At 38.0% G+C, this 16,034-nt stretch overlaps 1 protein-coding gene and 2 long non-coding RNA genes across 4 annotated transcripts; 2 read left to right on the top strand and 1 right to left on the bottom strand.

Moving 5' to 3' along the window:
- Positions 1–322: 322 nt before the first annotated feature.
- LOC109075188 (SAFB-like transcription modulator) lies at positions 323–3,406 on the bottom strand. Its single transcript, XM_019091127.2, has 4 exons — positions 3,072–3,406; positions 2,800–2,893; positions 2,568–2,655; positions 323–1,284 (listed from the first exon to the last, which is right to left on the bottom strand). Exons 1-4 carry the CDS (start codon positions 3,193–3,195, stop codon positions 562–564), a joined length of 1,029 nt encoding a protein of 342 aa, XP_018946672.2. The 5' UTR covers positions 3,196–3,406; the 3' UTR covers positions 323–561.
- A 2,106-nt stretch (positions 3,407–5,512) lies between these two features.
- Positions 5,513–6,898, top strand: LOC109075224. The gene is made up of 2 exons (XR_002015159.2): positions 5,513–6,287; positions 6,446–6,898. It is a non-coding gene; the product is annotated as an uncharacterized LOC109075224 (long non-coding RNA).
- Positions 6,899–8,224: 1,326 nt separating this feature from the next.
- On the top strand, positions 8,225–14,552 carry LOC109075229. 2 transcript variants are annotated; one of them, XR_006154521.1, is made up of 4 exons: positions 8,232–10,524; positions 10,846–10,979; positions 13,036–13,262; positions 14,414–14,552. It is a non-coding gene; the product is annotated as an uncharacterized LOC109075229 (long non-coding RNA). The 2 variants fall into 2 exon arrangements; XR_006154520.1 differs by lacking the exon at positions 14,414–14,552 and having other exon boundaries at positions 8,225–10,524; positions 13,036–13,527.
- Positions 14,553–16,034: the final 1,482 nt, after the last annotated feature.

Below are 16,034 nucleotides of genomic sequence, written 5' to 3'. Positions count from 1 at the left end.
TAGCATAAACTAATTGAAGCTGGCGCTCAATTGATTTTTTGAAAGGTAAATTTGACTAATGCAATAAAAGAAGCAGTCTAACAATTAATTTGTTGTAAAGTCTGTACTGTAATATATATAAGCTGTTTTTTTGTCTTGGTTTTGTTTTACAAGAACTGCAATATTTTGGTATATCACAACTCAAGCTGTTGTTATGACCAATGGCCTTCAAAATGAATATTTCAGAACTGTTGTATTAGCTGAGGAGTTTGAGAATGACTGGGGGGTAAATATTAGCTCAGCATTGTGTGTTTTGTACGGAAATAATCACACCTGAATAAAGTTTTCTGATGACCTCTACAAAACAGAGGCGGCTTAATGTTTTCATTGTTAGCTTCAAAGGCATGAAAGCAACACTTATCACTCTCTTAAACAAGCATAGCTATTAACATTACAAAACCAATCACTGTAACACAGCACAATCCACTTCTGGCAACAGAAAACGGTTTTACTTCAAACAGAAGGCGTACAAAAATAATGACATATACATAATGGGTCGCATTCAGAACATTTAGTTCCATTTTAGAAGTTCTCAATGAGTTTTTCAAACAGGTTAAGGAATTTCTGCCTCCTCTCTAAGGAAGCCGGTTCCATCACTAAGGGAATCGAGGTATCAGTTCCTTCTGTATTATCGTTCAGATTAGCCGTCTGCTCCCCTTTTTCCGTCCCACGCTGCTGCTCTAGAATGGCACGCTCTCGTTCAAGCTTTGCTCTTTCTCTGTCAAGAATCGCTCTTTCCTTTTCCAGCTGTGCTCGGATGTACTCCACAGAGGCCCTGTCTCTCTCCACAGCGGCCTTTTCTCTCTCCAGAGAGGCCCTGTCTCGGTCCAATGCTGCGAGTTCTCTTTCCACTCCCGCTCTTTCTCGATCTAAAACCATCTTTTCCCGCTCCAGGACCATCCTCTCATATTCAATAGCGGCTTTGTCGCTCTCTAGGATGGCCCTCTCATGCTCCATCTCGTCCCTGTCCCTGTCCAGCTCTACCCGGTCTCGCTCAATATCTTCTTTGTTCATATCATCCTCTTCGACGAACAGCTCGATCTCGCTTCTGTCCGGCTCACGTGCTCTCTTGCTCCTCTTGCGCGTGGTGTTGTTCGGGCGATACTCGCTGTCATCGCCCACTGTAGAAGTGTCTAGAGTGACTTCACTTCCCGCAAGTCTACCCTCCATGGCGTCATCCATGAGGGAGAACCACGGCCAGTTGGTGGGGTTCACTGAGACGCCAGGTGGGGGATTCTTCATTTCCTGATACACACAAGGTACACAGATACAAAGAGTTTAAGCAGTGAGCCAGCAGAGTGCACAATCATGCAGATTAGGGTTGTAGAGTGTAATAACACAGTATGATGTTCATAATTATGTGTAAATAATTATAATATCAATATGTAATAGCATTTAATGAAGTTCGGATGTTTATTTTTATTAAAATAAATGAGATTTGTGACCCTAAACCAGTCATGAGAAGCACAGGTATATTTGTAGCAATAGCCAACAATACATTGTATGGGTCAAAATTATTGATTTTTCTTTCATGCCAAAAATCATTAGGATATTAAGTAAAGATCATGTTCCATGAAGATATTTAGTAAATTTCCTACTGTAAATATATATAAACTTAATTTTTGATTAGTAATATGCATTGCTAAGAACTTCATTTGGACAACTTTAAAGGTGATTTTCTCAAAATTTTGATTTTCTTGCACCCTCAGATTCCAGATTTTCAAATAGTTCTATCTCAGCCAAATATTGTCTTATCCTAACAAACCATACATCAATGAAAAGCTTATTTATTCAGCTTTCAGAAATCTCCATTTTTAATGGTTTTGAGGTGCAGGCTCACATTCAGTTAATTTGTGTAACTTTAATTAATGTAATGTGTATAATTATATAATACATTCATGCACCATATTTTTAAAATAAGTTATATAAATTTTATTTTATTATATTTTTATCTATTATAAAGATTATTACATTCTGATGTTTAATATTAAAATTACATTTAGATATTTTTTTATGCATATAATACATTAATGAAAAAAAAAAAAAAAATATATATATATATATATATAAATATGAATATAAAAATATATATATATATATATATATATATTTCATATTTAACGACATTCTGGTGTTTAATATTCAAATTTCATTATTTTTGTGTAATTTTAATTACTGTTATTTGTAAGTATATAACATACATTACATGGAATTATATACTTATATAGTAAATATATAAATAATGATTTTATGTGTGTGCTATTGTTTATGTATACATTGCAAACATTCAAATGCATAAATGTATCTGTAATATGCTATGATATATATTAAAATATGTAATATCTAATAATAAGTAACACTTTATTATTTATATATTAAAACCTTTACAGGACACTATCGGAAGACTGAAAGGTTCATGGAGTCCTGAACTTATAAGTTGAATGAGGTGTGCTAAATATGGGCAATATCCAAAATGTGCAATGCTGGGGGGCTGTGCTGGGGACACTCACAACATGGCATTAACATACCTTATACTTCATCTTAAGGTTTTCCCATTTCCTCCTGGCCTGGCTGGCAGAAATTTCCCTTTGCAGACCCAGCTCTTTCAAGATGGCCCTATGGCACAGAGATATGCAGACTTTACACACGAACTGCTGCAGGTTGTTGGCATAAACATCTACTGTATGCTTCTTTACAGGTGCAAAGACTTGAATGTGTGTGTATGCATGTGTAACTGTCTGCTGGTGCTGACTGGTTTACCTATAAGCCAGAGTTGAAGAATTTCTCTTTCCAGTGAAAAGTGAGTCGTTGGTCACGCGCAACTTCACGAATCTAACGAATTCTTCATTTGACACTTGAAGCATACGCACACACACAAATAATCACAAATGGAGATATTAATAACGGCAGGACACACGATTTGTATAATGCATGCATCCAATTTACGTGGCCAGCTTAATGCTGAACTGTAAAATAAGCCAGTTGATTAAATGCACTGGGAATTTAAATGCATAAAATTAATTGCTACTCACTTTTATAAATGAATTCTGCATGATCTGGGCCATCCTTAATGTCCTCAGAGGGACTCTGTACAGTGTAAAGTTCGTGGTCCATACTTGCGTCTGTTGTCTTTGAGTCATCAAGTGCGCTACTCATGGCGCTAGTGCACAAGCGAAGGGCACTAGAAGAGAAAATGGAGGGTTTGCGTTCATTTCTTCTGCTGTTGATTCGTGGCGGTCCGAGTGTACATACCGCCACCTTCTGGACTGCTGTGAAATCACAATGTAAAAAGCCCAGGAAAAGTTAAACCGTAGTGTACAAAGATAACATGAATGTGTTATTAGTAGTGTCTATATTACCGCAAACCTTTAAAAATGTGGATTTGATATAGAAACCTGCACATTTTTGCAAATATAAACAACACTGTTGGTTTGTTCACATTCTATCGCAGTAGAATGAAGTATTTTAAACAAATATGCTATAAATCTTAACGAAAGCATTAGTTTTCTGCCTTTCAGGATGTGCTTGTTTACAAACAATTAATGACTTTCAGAATCGTTTCTTCGTAAAACTGTAGTTTCGCAGCAGTGTCAGTGATAATATAGGCTAGTGATGGTCGACAGTCAAATCCAAATCTGTGAATGGAGAAACAGCATGAAAAATATTATGAAAATATTACGTAACAATGCCGTATATATATTCAAGAACGACACACTGTAGATGTACGCACCCTCGTGGAAAACTGCCCTGTTAAAATGTCTTTGTAATTTGTAATTTCTGGTAGATTTAAATACAGTTTCAGAGCAAAAGAGGCAATGGAAACCACTGCAGCACGTCGTGTATTGATGTTGGGGGGCAGTGAGTGGCCTTTCTGAAGCGTTATATGTGTCTAAAATAAAAACAACACTACAAATTAATCCTCCAGGAACTTCTAGTCGATATTTTTACTTTATAACAGTACAGTAATAGAGGAAAACTGGGTATTATAATAATGACCCGTGTAAACTAAAGAACCACAAATGTGTTTATTTACAAAATCATTAAGCATAATAATGTACAAAATACATAAGCATAATATTTCCGTCACTACAGGGAGGAACGCGGAAAGCATCCCGTCAGCTGTCGTGGTCTCAAACCCGTCTATGAGCACTCATTGAGCAGCTTAGTGTGGAGATCAGATATCGCACGTCTGTCTCGTAACCTAAAATTAGAATCGACAAAAAAAAAGCACAATATACTCACTAAGATAGGATCAGATGTGCTCTCTTTCATTTTTACATTGTCACTTGTCATGTTTACTACTGTTGGCCTACATCTGTAGGACTAAACCTGCTGGCGGTGCTGTATTGTACTGTAAATGGCGGTGCAGTAATGCAAATACGCCCTTCGATACAGACAAGTCACTTTGCTTAATGAGAGAGTTTTTGTATGTAGGATCAAAAGAGCAAACATCTCACACATTTGGGTGGTTTTCTGGAGAAAAGGCAGACGCAAGTACAGTTTTGTTTCGCAGATAAATGTATTTTATTTTTCGTAACTCTCTCCGATACAAAGCTGGCAGCAGAGAGCTTCAAGAGACAGGTTCAAGCAGATGTTTAAACTTTCAGCATGGACGTTGCGTTCACGTCTGGGAGCGCCGACATTTTGGAGCGGTCAGAATGAACCTCAGTGTGCAATATACACCGCTTTTGTTTGGGAAATAACACAAATCGAAGGATAAATACATAGATCGAGATATTGCTCGAGATGTTGGAGTTCACTACAAAAAGTTATTTTTATTTATTAAATATCCCCAAACAGTGACCGTCTGTCGCCGAACTAATCAGAAATAATCAGACTAACCGAATGTAAATTAACACAGAACAAATGATCTCAGTGCATGTCTCACTCATTTAAATTTAAATGGCGTTTTCCCAGAGAATACGAAAAAAAAGATCTAGAGATACTTTAAGTGGAACAACTTTTAATTTTAGAACCGCCTTTTAATAATAATTATACTTTATTTCATTTATTTTGACATTTCTTAAGAATGATAGCCTGTTTATGAGATATCGGTCAAACATCTCCGTCTAAACAGAAAAACAGAAAAAGCACTGCAGTAAAATACAAAATCATGTTCTGTCTATCAGGCTGTGACCATCGGTGTAATTTCATGCTGTTTTGGAGTTTTATATCATCTTAAATATGCAAAATTGTCTGATGTTTATGTCAAACCAAGCATTTTAATCTGTAAATAAACAATTCGTGATTGACTAGCAGATATTGGCCTTTTTTAGTGTGTGGCGACTCACAAAATATTCAGTTGTCTGGGCCTATTAAAATGAGAAAGGCTTGCTTGTATGCCAAATTTTTTTTTTTTTTTTTTTTGTAAGTTTGGTTATAAAGTTTTTTGATTGTTTTTCTCCATATGAAGGACTGTTGGTTTTTGTCCAACAGTTGCTAATGGGGCACTGTGTTCACATCAGAGCGCCACTCAACACCGCCGAACAAGTCGAGATGAAAGCTGATTCGCTGGAAGCGAAAAACGTCACTTCCGCAAGTTCCTTAAGTACGTGAGACACACGTTCCTCAACCGCTTTTTTCTCGATCGTTGGAGCGTAAGCAGCTGGAGCTTGTTTCTTTTGTGGGGGCTTAAAAAGCTTGTTTTGTTGTTCTGTTTTAACCACTAGATGATTGTTGTTCAATCATTTACTTTTTGGTAACCAAAGACTAACATTTTTTTGGTAATGTGTCTTGAATTCACGACGATGAAAGGAAACTACCAGAAGGACGTCAAGGCCGCGCCTGATCACAAGAAAAAGTGGTCAAAATCAAAGAGGAGGACTTTCCTGCGCGCAAATATGGGAGAAAGGAGGCGAAAGGTCCGCGTTTGGTCGGGCAAGAGACCCCAGCCGAGTCCGGACCGTGTCGACGGTACCGCTGACGTCACGGGGAAGCAGAGTTACGTACCATCTGTAGCCATGGCACCGAGAAACACGACGCAGTATTTAATGGACCTGGCGTACGCGGACCTATTAGATGTTTTTGATGTAAGCCATGACTTCTTAACGCAGACTAACGTTAATGTCTCATCTGACGAGAGCGTTTTCTCAATGTCGGACTCTGATTACGACAGATCTCTGGACTTCCAACAGAGAGACTTCGAGAACGTGTTCTTCAGGAATGAAATCTGACGCGTTTCCGAAACCTGACTTGGATTTCGTCGCAGCGAGACGACTGGGCGGCCGTGACCCCATAGACAGTAACATGTGCGTGAAAATGCCAGTGCTTTCATTGTTAGCCCTGTAAAAACATGAAATCGTATGAGACAATGTTTATTGAGTCCAAGGCGTACAACACAATGCTTTTGAGTTGCATGTTACGAGTTGAATATGGTTTCATTTGTCGGCTCTCCTTGTTCTCACAGCATTGCGCAGACTCCAACTCAGGGAGGCGGAACGTGCTGCGTCACGGCTGCGTGATGACGTGTACACCACGCCCCGCCCCCAGTACGGCCACGACCACGTGGCCAGCAGGTAAACCCGCTCCACCCTTTGTGTACGCGGTGTAAAAGCGCTGCAGTAGCGTTCTGTCGCAGTGTAATTACTGAGAAATGTGCATGCATTGTTCTGCCAACGGCTGCATGTGTGTTTTGGAAGACTTTTACAGGTTGCTGATCCTCCTCGGTGGATCTCAGCTGTCTGTGCAGCCCACCCAGAGCCTTGGGAACAGCCGCATGGCTGCCTGCTCATCGCTGCAGGGTAACTGTGGTAAATCTACACAAGTGCACTCAGAGATACAACTCATGTGATATGATCTACTTTGAGAACTTTTGTAAATATTGATTGTATTAACTATTAAAAATTTGTTAATTAAGTTACATTTGACTTTCACGTTCTTTTGTTTTATTAAACATTGTGTACACTGCATTCCGATATTATTTACCAGCATCAACCAAATACTTGCAAATACACAAGCTGATATTTTCAAGGAAGCTTTTTTTTTTTTTTTTTTTTAATAAAGTTGGCACGAGATAGGCGTCACACTGTATGAACTCCTGGTTTTCATAGACCAATAATGCCTAGAACAGTGTTTTTATTTTTTTAACTGGCTACTGCAACATGACCTTTATAAAATGAAAGATATTGAATGTGCTAAAATAAAAAAAAAAGAGATAGAATGCAGATGTTTCTTGTATTTATTGTCTACAGTTTTTATACATACTGTACTTTTGAAGTCACACTTAAGTTTCAAAATGCACAACCGGGGCCTTTGGAGCTTGAGGACTGTTCCTGAAGAACAATGGAGAAGGAAATGTGTAACTTGTTCAGGTGAGAACGGATAATACATAATCATTAGGAGTGTTTTTGTTTAACAGTATAGGGTCAGAGTTTAGCATAAGACTTTGCTCCTGGAATTTACACTAAATGAATGGGGCTGATCGGGTAATGATGAAATGCTCCATGTTGTATTAAGTATTGATATTTTTGGAATAAAAGTATACAGTTTTACTACTTGGTTGCCATGACATCCTTGCTTGGGGAGTTGCCAGTAGACACTGGATGGTTGACTTAAACTGGATGTAGCTTGTCAAGTTAGTTATAGCTTTGACCAGCTAAAGAAGAGGTCAAAACTCCTAAATAACCAGCTAGTTTTAATAGGGAGGGCACTCACACAACCCTAAACGTACAACAGCTTTACAAATCAAATATCATCTTAGTTTATTTCTTGCACAATAATAAAATGAATGAAATGAAGTACAATTCATGTACTGTGCAGGGAAAGGCAAAAACCCCAAAAGGCTTATGTAGAGCCTCCACCTAAACAAAGAAAACAAAAACAACTAATGAAATTAAAGCAAGCTAAATAAATAAATGTAAATGACTACAAATTGGTTACAACAAATGTAAATAAAGAAAAAATATAATCCAAAAACAAACCTTATATGGTACATAAAATGCATTAAAAAACAATTACAAAACAGCACTAAAATGATCCTTTATTAATTTTTTATAACACATTAAAGACCTCTACGAGAGAGAACTTTAGGAAGATGAAAATATGAAAATTGACGAGTTAAGTGACACCTGTGAATTTACTTTTTTATTTTATTATAAATTGTTATTTGATGTTGAATTTTATTGTAAATATTTTATACATGAAAACACATATTTGAAAAACATTAATATCATAAATAGTAAGAAACTGAGCTAAAGTTCAATGAAGAAGCAGAAGTATATGCATTTGATCGGGTTGCAATTCTAATAAAACACTTCTGAAGGCTATATTTTTTTTTTTATTTTTTTTTTTTTTTTTATTTTGAAGAGTAGTAGGAAAAGTACTCGCCCAAAACTATATTACAGTATGAAAGATACGGATAAATTAAACTACAGTAAAGCGTAAGAAGACACTGTAGTAACAAGACGCCTAACCCTCCTTATACCAGTAAATATTTTACTAACGTAATCAGCTTGTTCCCTCCAACTCAAGAAAACTCCCAATAATTTAGTATTTGACACTGAGGCACCTCAATAGACTCAATAGTAATTTTTGATAAATCATTAGGGTAGCCTATATGTGAAGTTTAACAAGAATTAATGTATTTGTTTGAAATTACGACTTATAAGGGGTTTATGTTGCTGATCAACACTATGCTGGCAGCTGAGTTTTAAAATTCTATTGAACCCAGAATATTCATCTGTCCTTAATCATGACTGCAGTTTCAGTTTACATAAATGACTGAGGGGGAAAAAAATCCAAAACCACCTTTTGAATAGAGTGAAACATGGTTTGAATATGTTTTGGAAAATCAGCAAGAAATGTGTGAGTTGAAATCCCCTAGAACTCTTTCAAGTGTCTTGTTAGATTCATACAAGCTATTCTAGAATCAAAACATTTGTTTCCTGACAAATATACACTATTGGACAGAGCAATATGTGGGTTTAAAATAGGCGCACAAAACACTTCATCAAATGAAATGTAAACAAGCTGCGGATCAGCACTTCTGCTAATCGACTCTCCTGACATATGATTGTTTTGAGCACAAGAACACCTTGTTCCCTTCCTCATCCAACAGCTCTGTTTTTGGCACAAGGCGCTTTCAAAAAACCCATGTGGCAAACAGGTGCAATTTCCTAACTGGTTTTCAACACCAGGTGGCCCTAAATTGCCACAGTAGAGTAAGGCCCACCAGGGCAGTCTTTTGTAAGCAGTACTGAAGGAAGGCTGACAAGAGCAATGTGTTTATAGTCCTAGTGCCACATTTAGATTACAGTGCATGGCATCTGTTTGTGAGAGGCATGAAGTAATGGAGGCGACCCAGGTGGGACAAACCTCTCAAATTACATAGACAATGAGGATACACACCTCTTTGTCAATGGAAGGAATGAAGGAACCTACACAAGACAAGGTCTGTCTCTATTTCTCCATGTTTCTCAACTCACTCTGGACTTTAATAGGCCAAACTTTAAGTTTCAGCCTTTTTTCCATTTACGGTGAGTGTTTCTCCCACTCTGACAGTCCTTAGTGTCAGCTCTGTTGCCCCCCGTGGTCTATCAGCCAAAAGTAATAGACGAGACAACTCGTCCCTGGCCTACTGTGTGCTGTCAATGAGATGACGGCAGAATACAAGGCTTGTGTATTATGACTGATGTGGAGCCCTCCAGCCAGGCCGCGCTGCTAGTCTATTGATTAGTCACCAGCCTGGTCTCATGGGAGGCCCCGTCCCTTGGTCATCCATCATACTGATTTTCTCTCGTTTTAGACAGACAAAAAAAAAGTTACCAGGATAAACTCCTATCTGAAAGTGCAGGTGCACCCATTTAAAAAAATATGTATAATATTATCTGATTTGAGTGCATGGTACGCTTCATTTAGGTGAGATAAGGTTGTAGGTTGTCATGCTAGCCTGAGCTTCATGGGATTTTAAAATAAATGTAAACTAAATAGGCCATTATCTTGCTTGAACTTAATGATTCCCATCCATTTCTTTCACACAAGACCTGTGGGTTTATAAAGATTTTATTTTATTTTTTATTTATTTTTTCCCGAAATTTTGTAATCAGGTACAAAAACAGTCTGATTCACTGCCTATTTAATCAAGGCCAGTTTTTAATGGAAGTGGAGTTTACTTTATTCCATTAATGATACCAAAAGGTTAAAATTAGTCTAGTCAAGGCAAACCATTTATCAAATTGATTGTAAATGTCCATTTTCTTTAAAAGAAATACATAAATAAATAAAATATATACAGGCTGTCAGTCTATGCATTATGGTGAGAGTTATTTAGTGGCCTTTCTGCTTACAAGTCAACATTAAGCCACAGGTGACGCAAGCGAACGAGTCTTTGAATCGTTGAACAGATTCGTTCAAATCACTGATTCATTCAGGAACGTCACAATTATTTTTTTTGCTCAGAGACGTTCGGTTTGCTGTGGTGTTGTTTAAAAACATTTTCGTTGGCGGAGCCAAAATGGACAAAGTAAATGGCAATATTGTGTCTAAAATGTAAGCTTAACAATATTAACAGTTTGTTGAACTATTGTATAAAAGATCAAGATGCTGTAACAGTAACATCGTTTTAAATTCAGTTTGGGCGGCTGTTTCTTCCAGTGTCAACTGTGTACAATTTGTTCGACGTTTAGTTTACATCAAATCAACGTTAACTCAAGTTTTTAACGTCAGTTTGAGTTGTATATTTGTCCTGTATTTTGATGTGATTTTTGATGTCAATTTGAAGTTTTTTCAACATCAGTTACGCGCTGGGATTTTCTAATCACTCCGTTATATTGTTTGTTTTCCAACTTTGCATTTGATTTCTCACCTCAGGTTAGCAATTTGTCCTACAGTTTTGGCAGATGTTATGAGAACATGGAAAAATATGTGAATCAGCCGTTTGGTGCTGGACGAACTGACCAGCTTTTCGCCCTCAGAAAACACGAGTTCTATACAAAAAGATAAAGGTAAGACCCCAGGAAGAAATGCTTTTCTTTTGCTTTTCTTTCCATTTTGTACACTTAAAACAAAACAACAACCACGAAAATTGCTGCTTGCGAATGCTTGTAGGCCTACTGCTTGTACTTAAGATGCAAGCAATTTTTAAGTCAGTTTAATAACATCAGTTTACTTTATGCAGTTCATTTAAATGGTAAATTAATTTAATTTTTTCAAAATTCATGTTGGATTGATAAATAATTGACACTGAGCTGAATTGTCATTGCAGGAACTGGTTGGGGCTGGATAGGGAAAGTAAATATTAAGATGAATTAGTTTAAATATTGCTTAAATAATGCCTGGTATTCATAAAATATGCATGTCTATAGACAGAGAAACAGCACTTTGGCCTTCACAGAGACTGGAAGAGACAAGTGCCTGTGGCGTTGTGGTTGGACACACCCACGGAGTGGACTCAGTTTAGCCGAAAGAAAAGGTCACAGAAATGTCATGCAGTCATGTCCTTGTAAGTTTGATCAGACTTGATAAAAGCAAACCTGCTGATTAGTTTCTTCCTGCTGTACTTTGCAACATCCGTAATAATACCACACCAAGCATTTGATCTATGTTGCTTTAAATGTTAGCTGTGATGACTCAGCTAACAACCGTTGCATTTAGTTTGCATTGAAATTGAGCATTGAAATGTAAAAAAAAATCAATTTGTTTTGATGTTCAGTCAACATTAGTTCATGTGACAGATGCAACAGGAAAAAAGGGAAATCTGTTCCTCATGTTAGTTTACAGAAGGCAACCTGCAGGCACCAATTGTTGGAAACAAGCAATATTGTTGGAATCACTTTATACGTTTTTTTTTAATTAATTTTTTTTTCAGCTGTTGAATGTTAAAAACATTGATGTTGACAGACAATCAGGATCCATCCAAGCATTTAAAGCAATAGACGACCTCAACTGCAGCACACACTTAAATAAACAGATTAGGACAACTTTGATGAAAGGTTTTGATCCACTTCAAATGTTGACTACTATTGTTCACTTTATAGTTATCGTGCTTGGTGTGAACAGGCCTTTACTGCAGTTTTGAGTGTCGCATGATCTTTCAAGAATCATTCTAATATGCTTAATTGGTGCTCAATTATTAACAATGGTTCTTCTTATTATCATTGTTGAAAACAACTGTGCTGCTACATGTTTTTGTGGAAACCAGGAAAATATATAAATCTTTTTCAACATTATTATTGTCTTTACTGTCACTTTTGATCATTTTACCCTTATTAAATAAAAATATTAACTTCCTAGTATCACAATTTTGATTAAAAATATGAAGCATCACAACTGTTTACAACATGGATAATAATAATATTTTATTTTATTTTGCACAAAATCTGTATATTCGAATGATTCCTGAAGGATCACAAATTCCATTACATGAATAAATTACATTTTAAATGATTTTAAAATAGGAATTAGTTCTTTTAAATTGTAATAATATTTCACCATATTACTGTTTTTATTGTATTTTTCATAAAAGTAAATGCAGCCTTGGTAAACATAAGAGACTTTTTTCAAAAATCTTAATTCTAGATGTGTGACTGGTAGGGTGAATATATTTATTGTCACTGATGTACCTGGAAACAGGTGTGGAGCAGAGTGAGGTGTGTGGTCAGTGGTCAACCAGGACCTTTAACCCCATGTTCAGAGTCTGGGCGCCTTCTACTCTGAGATACAGGTGTGATAAATGACTCTTCTAAGACTGACAAATTGATATTGAGTTGAATGCTTTGAGCTCAATATTTTGCCTTGACCCAATTGAGGCCCTAAAGCTCGCTCACTGTGACCATTTTAATGAATTTCTGTAGCGGAAATAGGCCACGGGTGAGGCGGGCAGGGGCTTTGACGAGAGTGTGCGTACCTCCGGGAGCATCCCTCTCCTTCAACCTCGCCTCATTAGTCTAACTGGGCAGTTGCAGAGCTGTTGTGTGTCACATCTATTTTGGTCCCCCTAAACTCCAAAGTGGCCCCTCAACTTATCTTCCTGTATTCTCCATTTCCCCTCACACCACCCAGGAGACGAGGTGGAAGAGATGCGATTGGCCCCTGCCCCGTCATCATCAAGGATACAGGTTGGCAAGGAGGAATCGGACATTAATGCGGTCGGCTAACTGTGTCAAGGACGCAGAAGCCAAACCTGGTACAGTTCACCTGTGAGAGACCTGAGAGCACGAACGCAGAGAGGAACTGACCCACTAAACAAACTTACAACTCTACATTCTGCACTCTTCCGTAAATTAAAGGTAAAGTTCCCCAGAAAATGAAAGCTTATCATTGTTTACGCACTGTTATTTCGGTCGAATGCAAAAATAATTTTCATATAGATCATTTCCATACAATGACATTTCATAGTGGACAGGCTGTCAAGCTCCAAAAAGGACAAAAATTGCACAATAAAAGTAGTCTGTTTGGTAATATTTTGAGTCTTCTGAAGTTATATGATGAAAAAGACTGAAATTTAAATAAATATTCTATGAAAATGTTTAGTACACCACCATTTAAAAGTTTGGGGTCGGTATTTGTTTGTTTTGTTTTTTTTCCTATAAAGAAATTGATATTTATTTAGCAAAGATGCATTAAATTGTTCAAAAGTGACAGTTAAAACAGAGAATTCTGTTTTAAATAAATACTGTTGTGTTGAACTTTCTATTCATCAAACAGCCCTAAAATGTTGATTAAAAATAATTTCAACAGTAATAATAATAAATAAATAAAACTTAATAATAAAATGAATAATAAATAATGTGTCTTGTGCACTAAAACAGCATTTTAGAATGATTCCTGAAGGATCTTGTGACACTGAAGACTGGAGTAATGGCTGCTGAAAATTCAGCTTTGCCAACACAGAAATTATATTATATTTTTATATTTAAATTTATATATTTGATACTTTTTATTTTAAAATATAATTATAAATTCTATTTAAAAACCTAAAATAGAAAACAGTTATTTTAGGCTGTTATAATAGTAAAAAATATTACTGTATTTTTTTTTTTTCAAATAAATGCAGCCATAATGAGCATATGAGATTTATTTCAAAAAATCTTACCGACTCCAATCTTTTGAACGTTTAGTGTACATGTAGCTGAGGTCAGTGAATAATGACTAAAATATCAGACTGTTCCTCAAACAAAGCTGTTGTGTGACTTTAAAAAAACTTCTAATATAGTGCAAAAGTGATATGGACTACTTTATAGTGCTTTTTGAATTTTAGGAGCTTGACAGACAGATTTGTAATGACATGAGAGTTTTAATTTTTGGGTGAACTCTTCCTTTCACATGTATCAATTCCATAGCTATAAAACGTAAATAATGTACAAAACGAATGTTTTTAAATTTAGTTTTTGTGCGCTCATTGCATGGACATCACTCTCATTGATTTGTCCTTGTGTAGTGTAACCTGGCCCAAACCTGGAATGTGCACGTCATCCGAACGCATAAAGCCCTTTAGAGAGTTGAAAGAGCACAGAAAGGGTCCTACTGTTCAGCAAAAGACATTACTCTGTTGATAAAATCTGATATGTGGTACCTCAGCCTGCTGCTGCTGGTGTTTGAACAGTTACTTTAGAATTCTTTGTGTAGTGACACCAAACAAAAAATGAGATGAGAGGAGCTCACTGTGCGAGTGTGTCTAGACCAGCCTGACAAACAGTTTTTAGTGTGATTTGAACCAAAGAAGCAGTGCTAGTTTGAACCAAGTTATTGAAACAAAATTGTTTTTGGATATTTTGATCCATCTCAATTCATGTAGATATGAGCTGTATAGTTTTTACCTACATACAAAGAAGGAAGTGTCTGCATACCCTCAGTATACTATTATTGTCACGGGTCATCACGGAAAGAGAACAGCAGACGAAGATTTATATTCCAAACAGACTTTACTGAGACTTCGGACTTGGTACAACTCATATGCTAATAACCGACAAACGTTAGAACAGAAACAGGACTATAAGTACACACATGGTAAATGAGAAAACTAAGAAGGGACAGCTGGACGAGGATTAACTAATCAGAAACCATGGAACTAATGAGAGCTCATAACAGACAAGACCTTTAACTAAACTGAACGTAATTGTGACATTAGCTCCCCCCTCAGAAGGCGTGACCTCACGCCACAACAGAAGATGACAGAAAAAGAGAAACGAGGGTGGAGGCTTAGGTGAAGGGCGTGGTGCTGGTGAAGGACTGGAGCCTGGAGAATTTTGAGGAGGCCAACACCATGGTGGAGCAGACGATGGGAGGAACCAGGGAGGAGCTTTGGCTGAAGGACAGGGTGACACCCAGAGGCCGATCCACGGAGGCGGAACCAGGGTACCTGGAGGAACCAGCGGAGCGGAGAGATCGACGGACCAGGGCGACATCACAGGCCTGGAAGCCCAAGGTGGAGCGGCTGGCTCGTGTGCCTGAGGCGGAGCGGGGATTCGGCTGACCAGGGCGACGATGGAGCGAGCAAGGACGACAGGCAAACCAGAGGAAGGGAGGAGCCTGGTGAATCCGAAGGGGTGGAGGGTCGGAGCATAGCCGGAGACCCAGAAATCCGTGGTGGAAGCTGAACGACGACCAACCAAGGTTTGTCCAGATGTACGAGGGAGCCCAGAGGAGTCCTAGAGCAGACAGGTGTCGGTGGAGCAGAAGGAATGCAGAGCTGGAGCTGAGGCAGCAGGCTGACAGGCCAAGGTGGAGACATGGGCCAGGAGGGCTGGAGTGCAGCTGGGGACTCAGCGCAATCCCAAGCTGGTGGAGGAGAAGCCTGAGGCGAGGCTGATGAGCTGCACGGAGCTAGCGGCAGAGGCAGAGCCGAGGAGCTGGATGACACCAGTAGAGCCGACGAATTCAGGGGACTGGCTGAAACCAGTGGAGGAGATGGGACCAGGAAATCTGATAGGGTCATCGGAGGAGGAAGATATCCGGACGGGACCGAAGCCTCTAACAATCCGGACGGTACCGGCGAAGACGACAAGGGTTTGAGGGTGGGTACTTGGGTGGGAATTGGATCTGCAGACCACAGATCTATA

This window comes from Cyprinus carpio, chromosome B4, assembly GCF_018340385.1.
Source record: "Cyprinus carpio isolate SPL01 chromosome B4, ASM1834038v1, whole genome shotgun sequence".
Classification (NCBI taxonomy): domain Eukaryota; kingdom Metazoa; phylum Chordata; class Actinopteri; order Cypriniformes; family Cyprinidae; genus Cyprinus; species Cyprinus carpio.
The sequence above is the reverse complement of the archived record's forward strand: the minus strand, read 5'-3'. Positions and strand labels throughout refer to the sequence as shown.

What these genes read in the sequence shown, in the direction of transcription:
- LOC109075188 (XM_019091127.2), bottom strand. Translation starts at nt 3,195, where the DNA reads ATGAGTAGCGCACTTGATGACTCAAAGACAACAGACGCAAGTATGGAC. An exon ending in TCTTCAACTCTGGCTTATAG is followed by an intron (nt 2,656 to 2,799) that starts GTAAACCAGTCA and finishes TCTGTGCCATAG; the next exon opens with GGCCATCTTGAAAGAGCTGG. An exon ending in ACCTTAAGATGAAGTATAAG is followed by an intron (nt 1,285 to 2,567) that starts GTATGTTAATGC and finishes TGTGTGTATCAG; the next exon opens with GAAATGAAGAATCCCCCACC.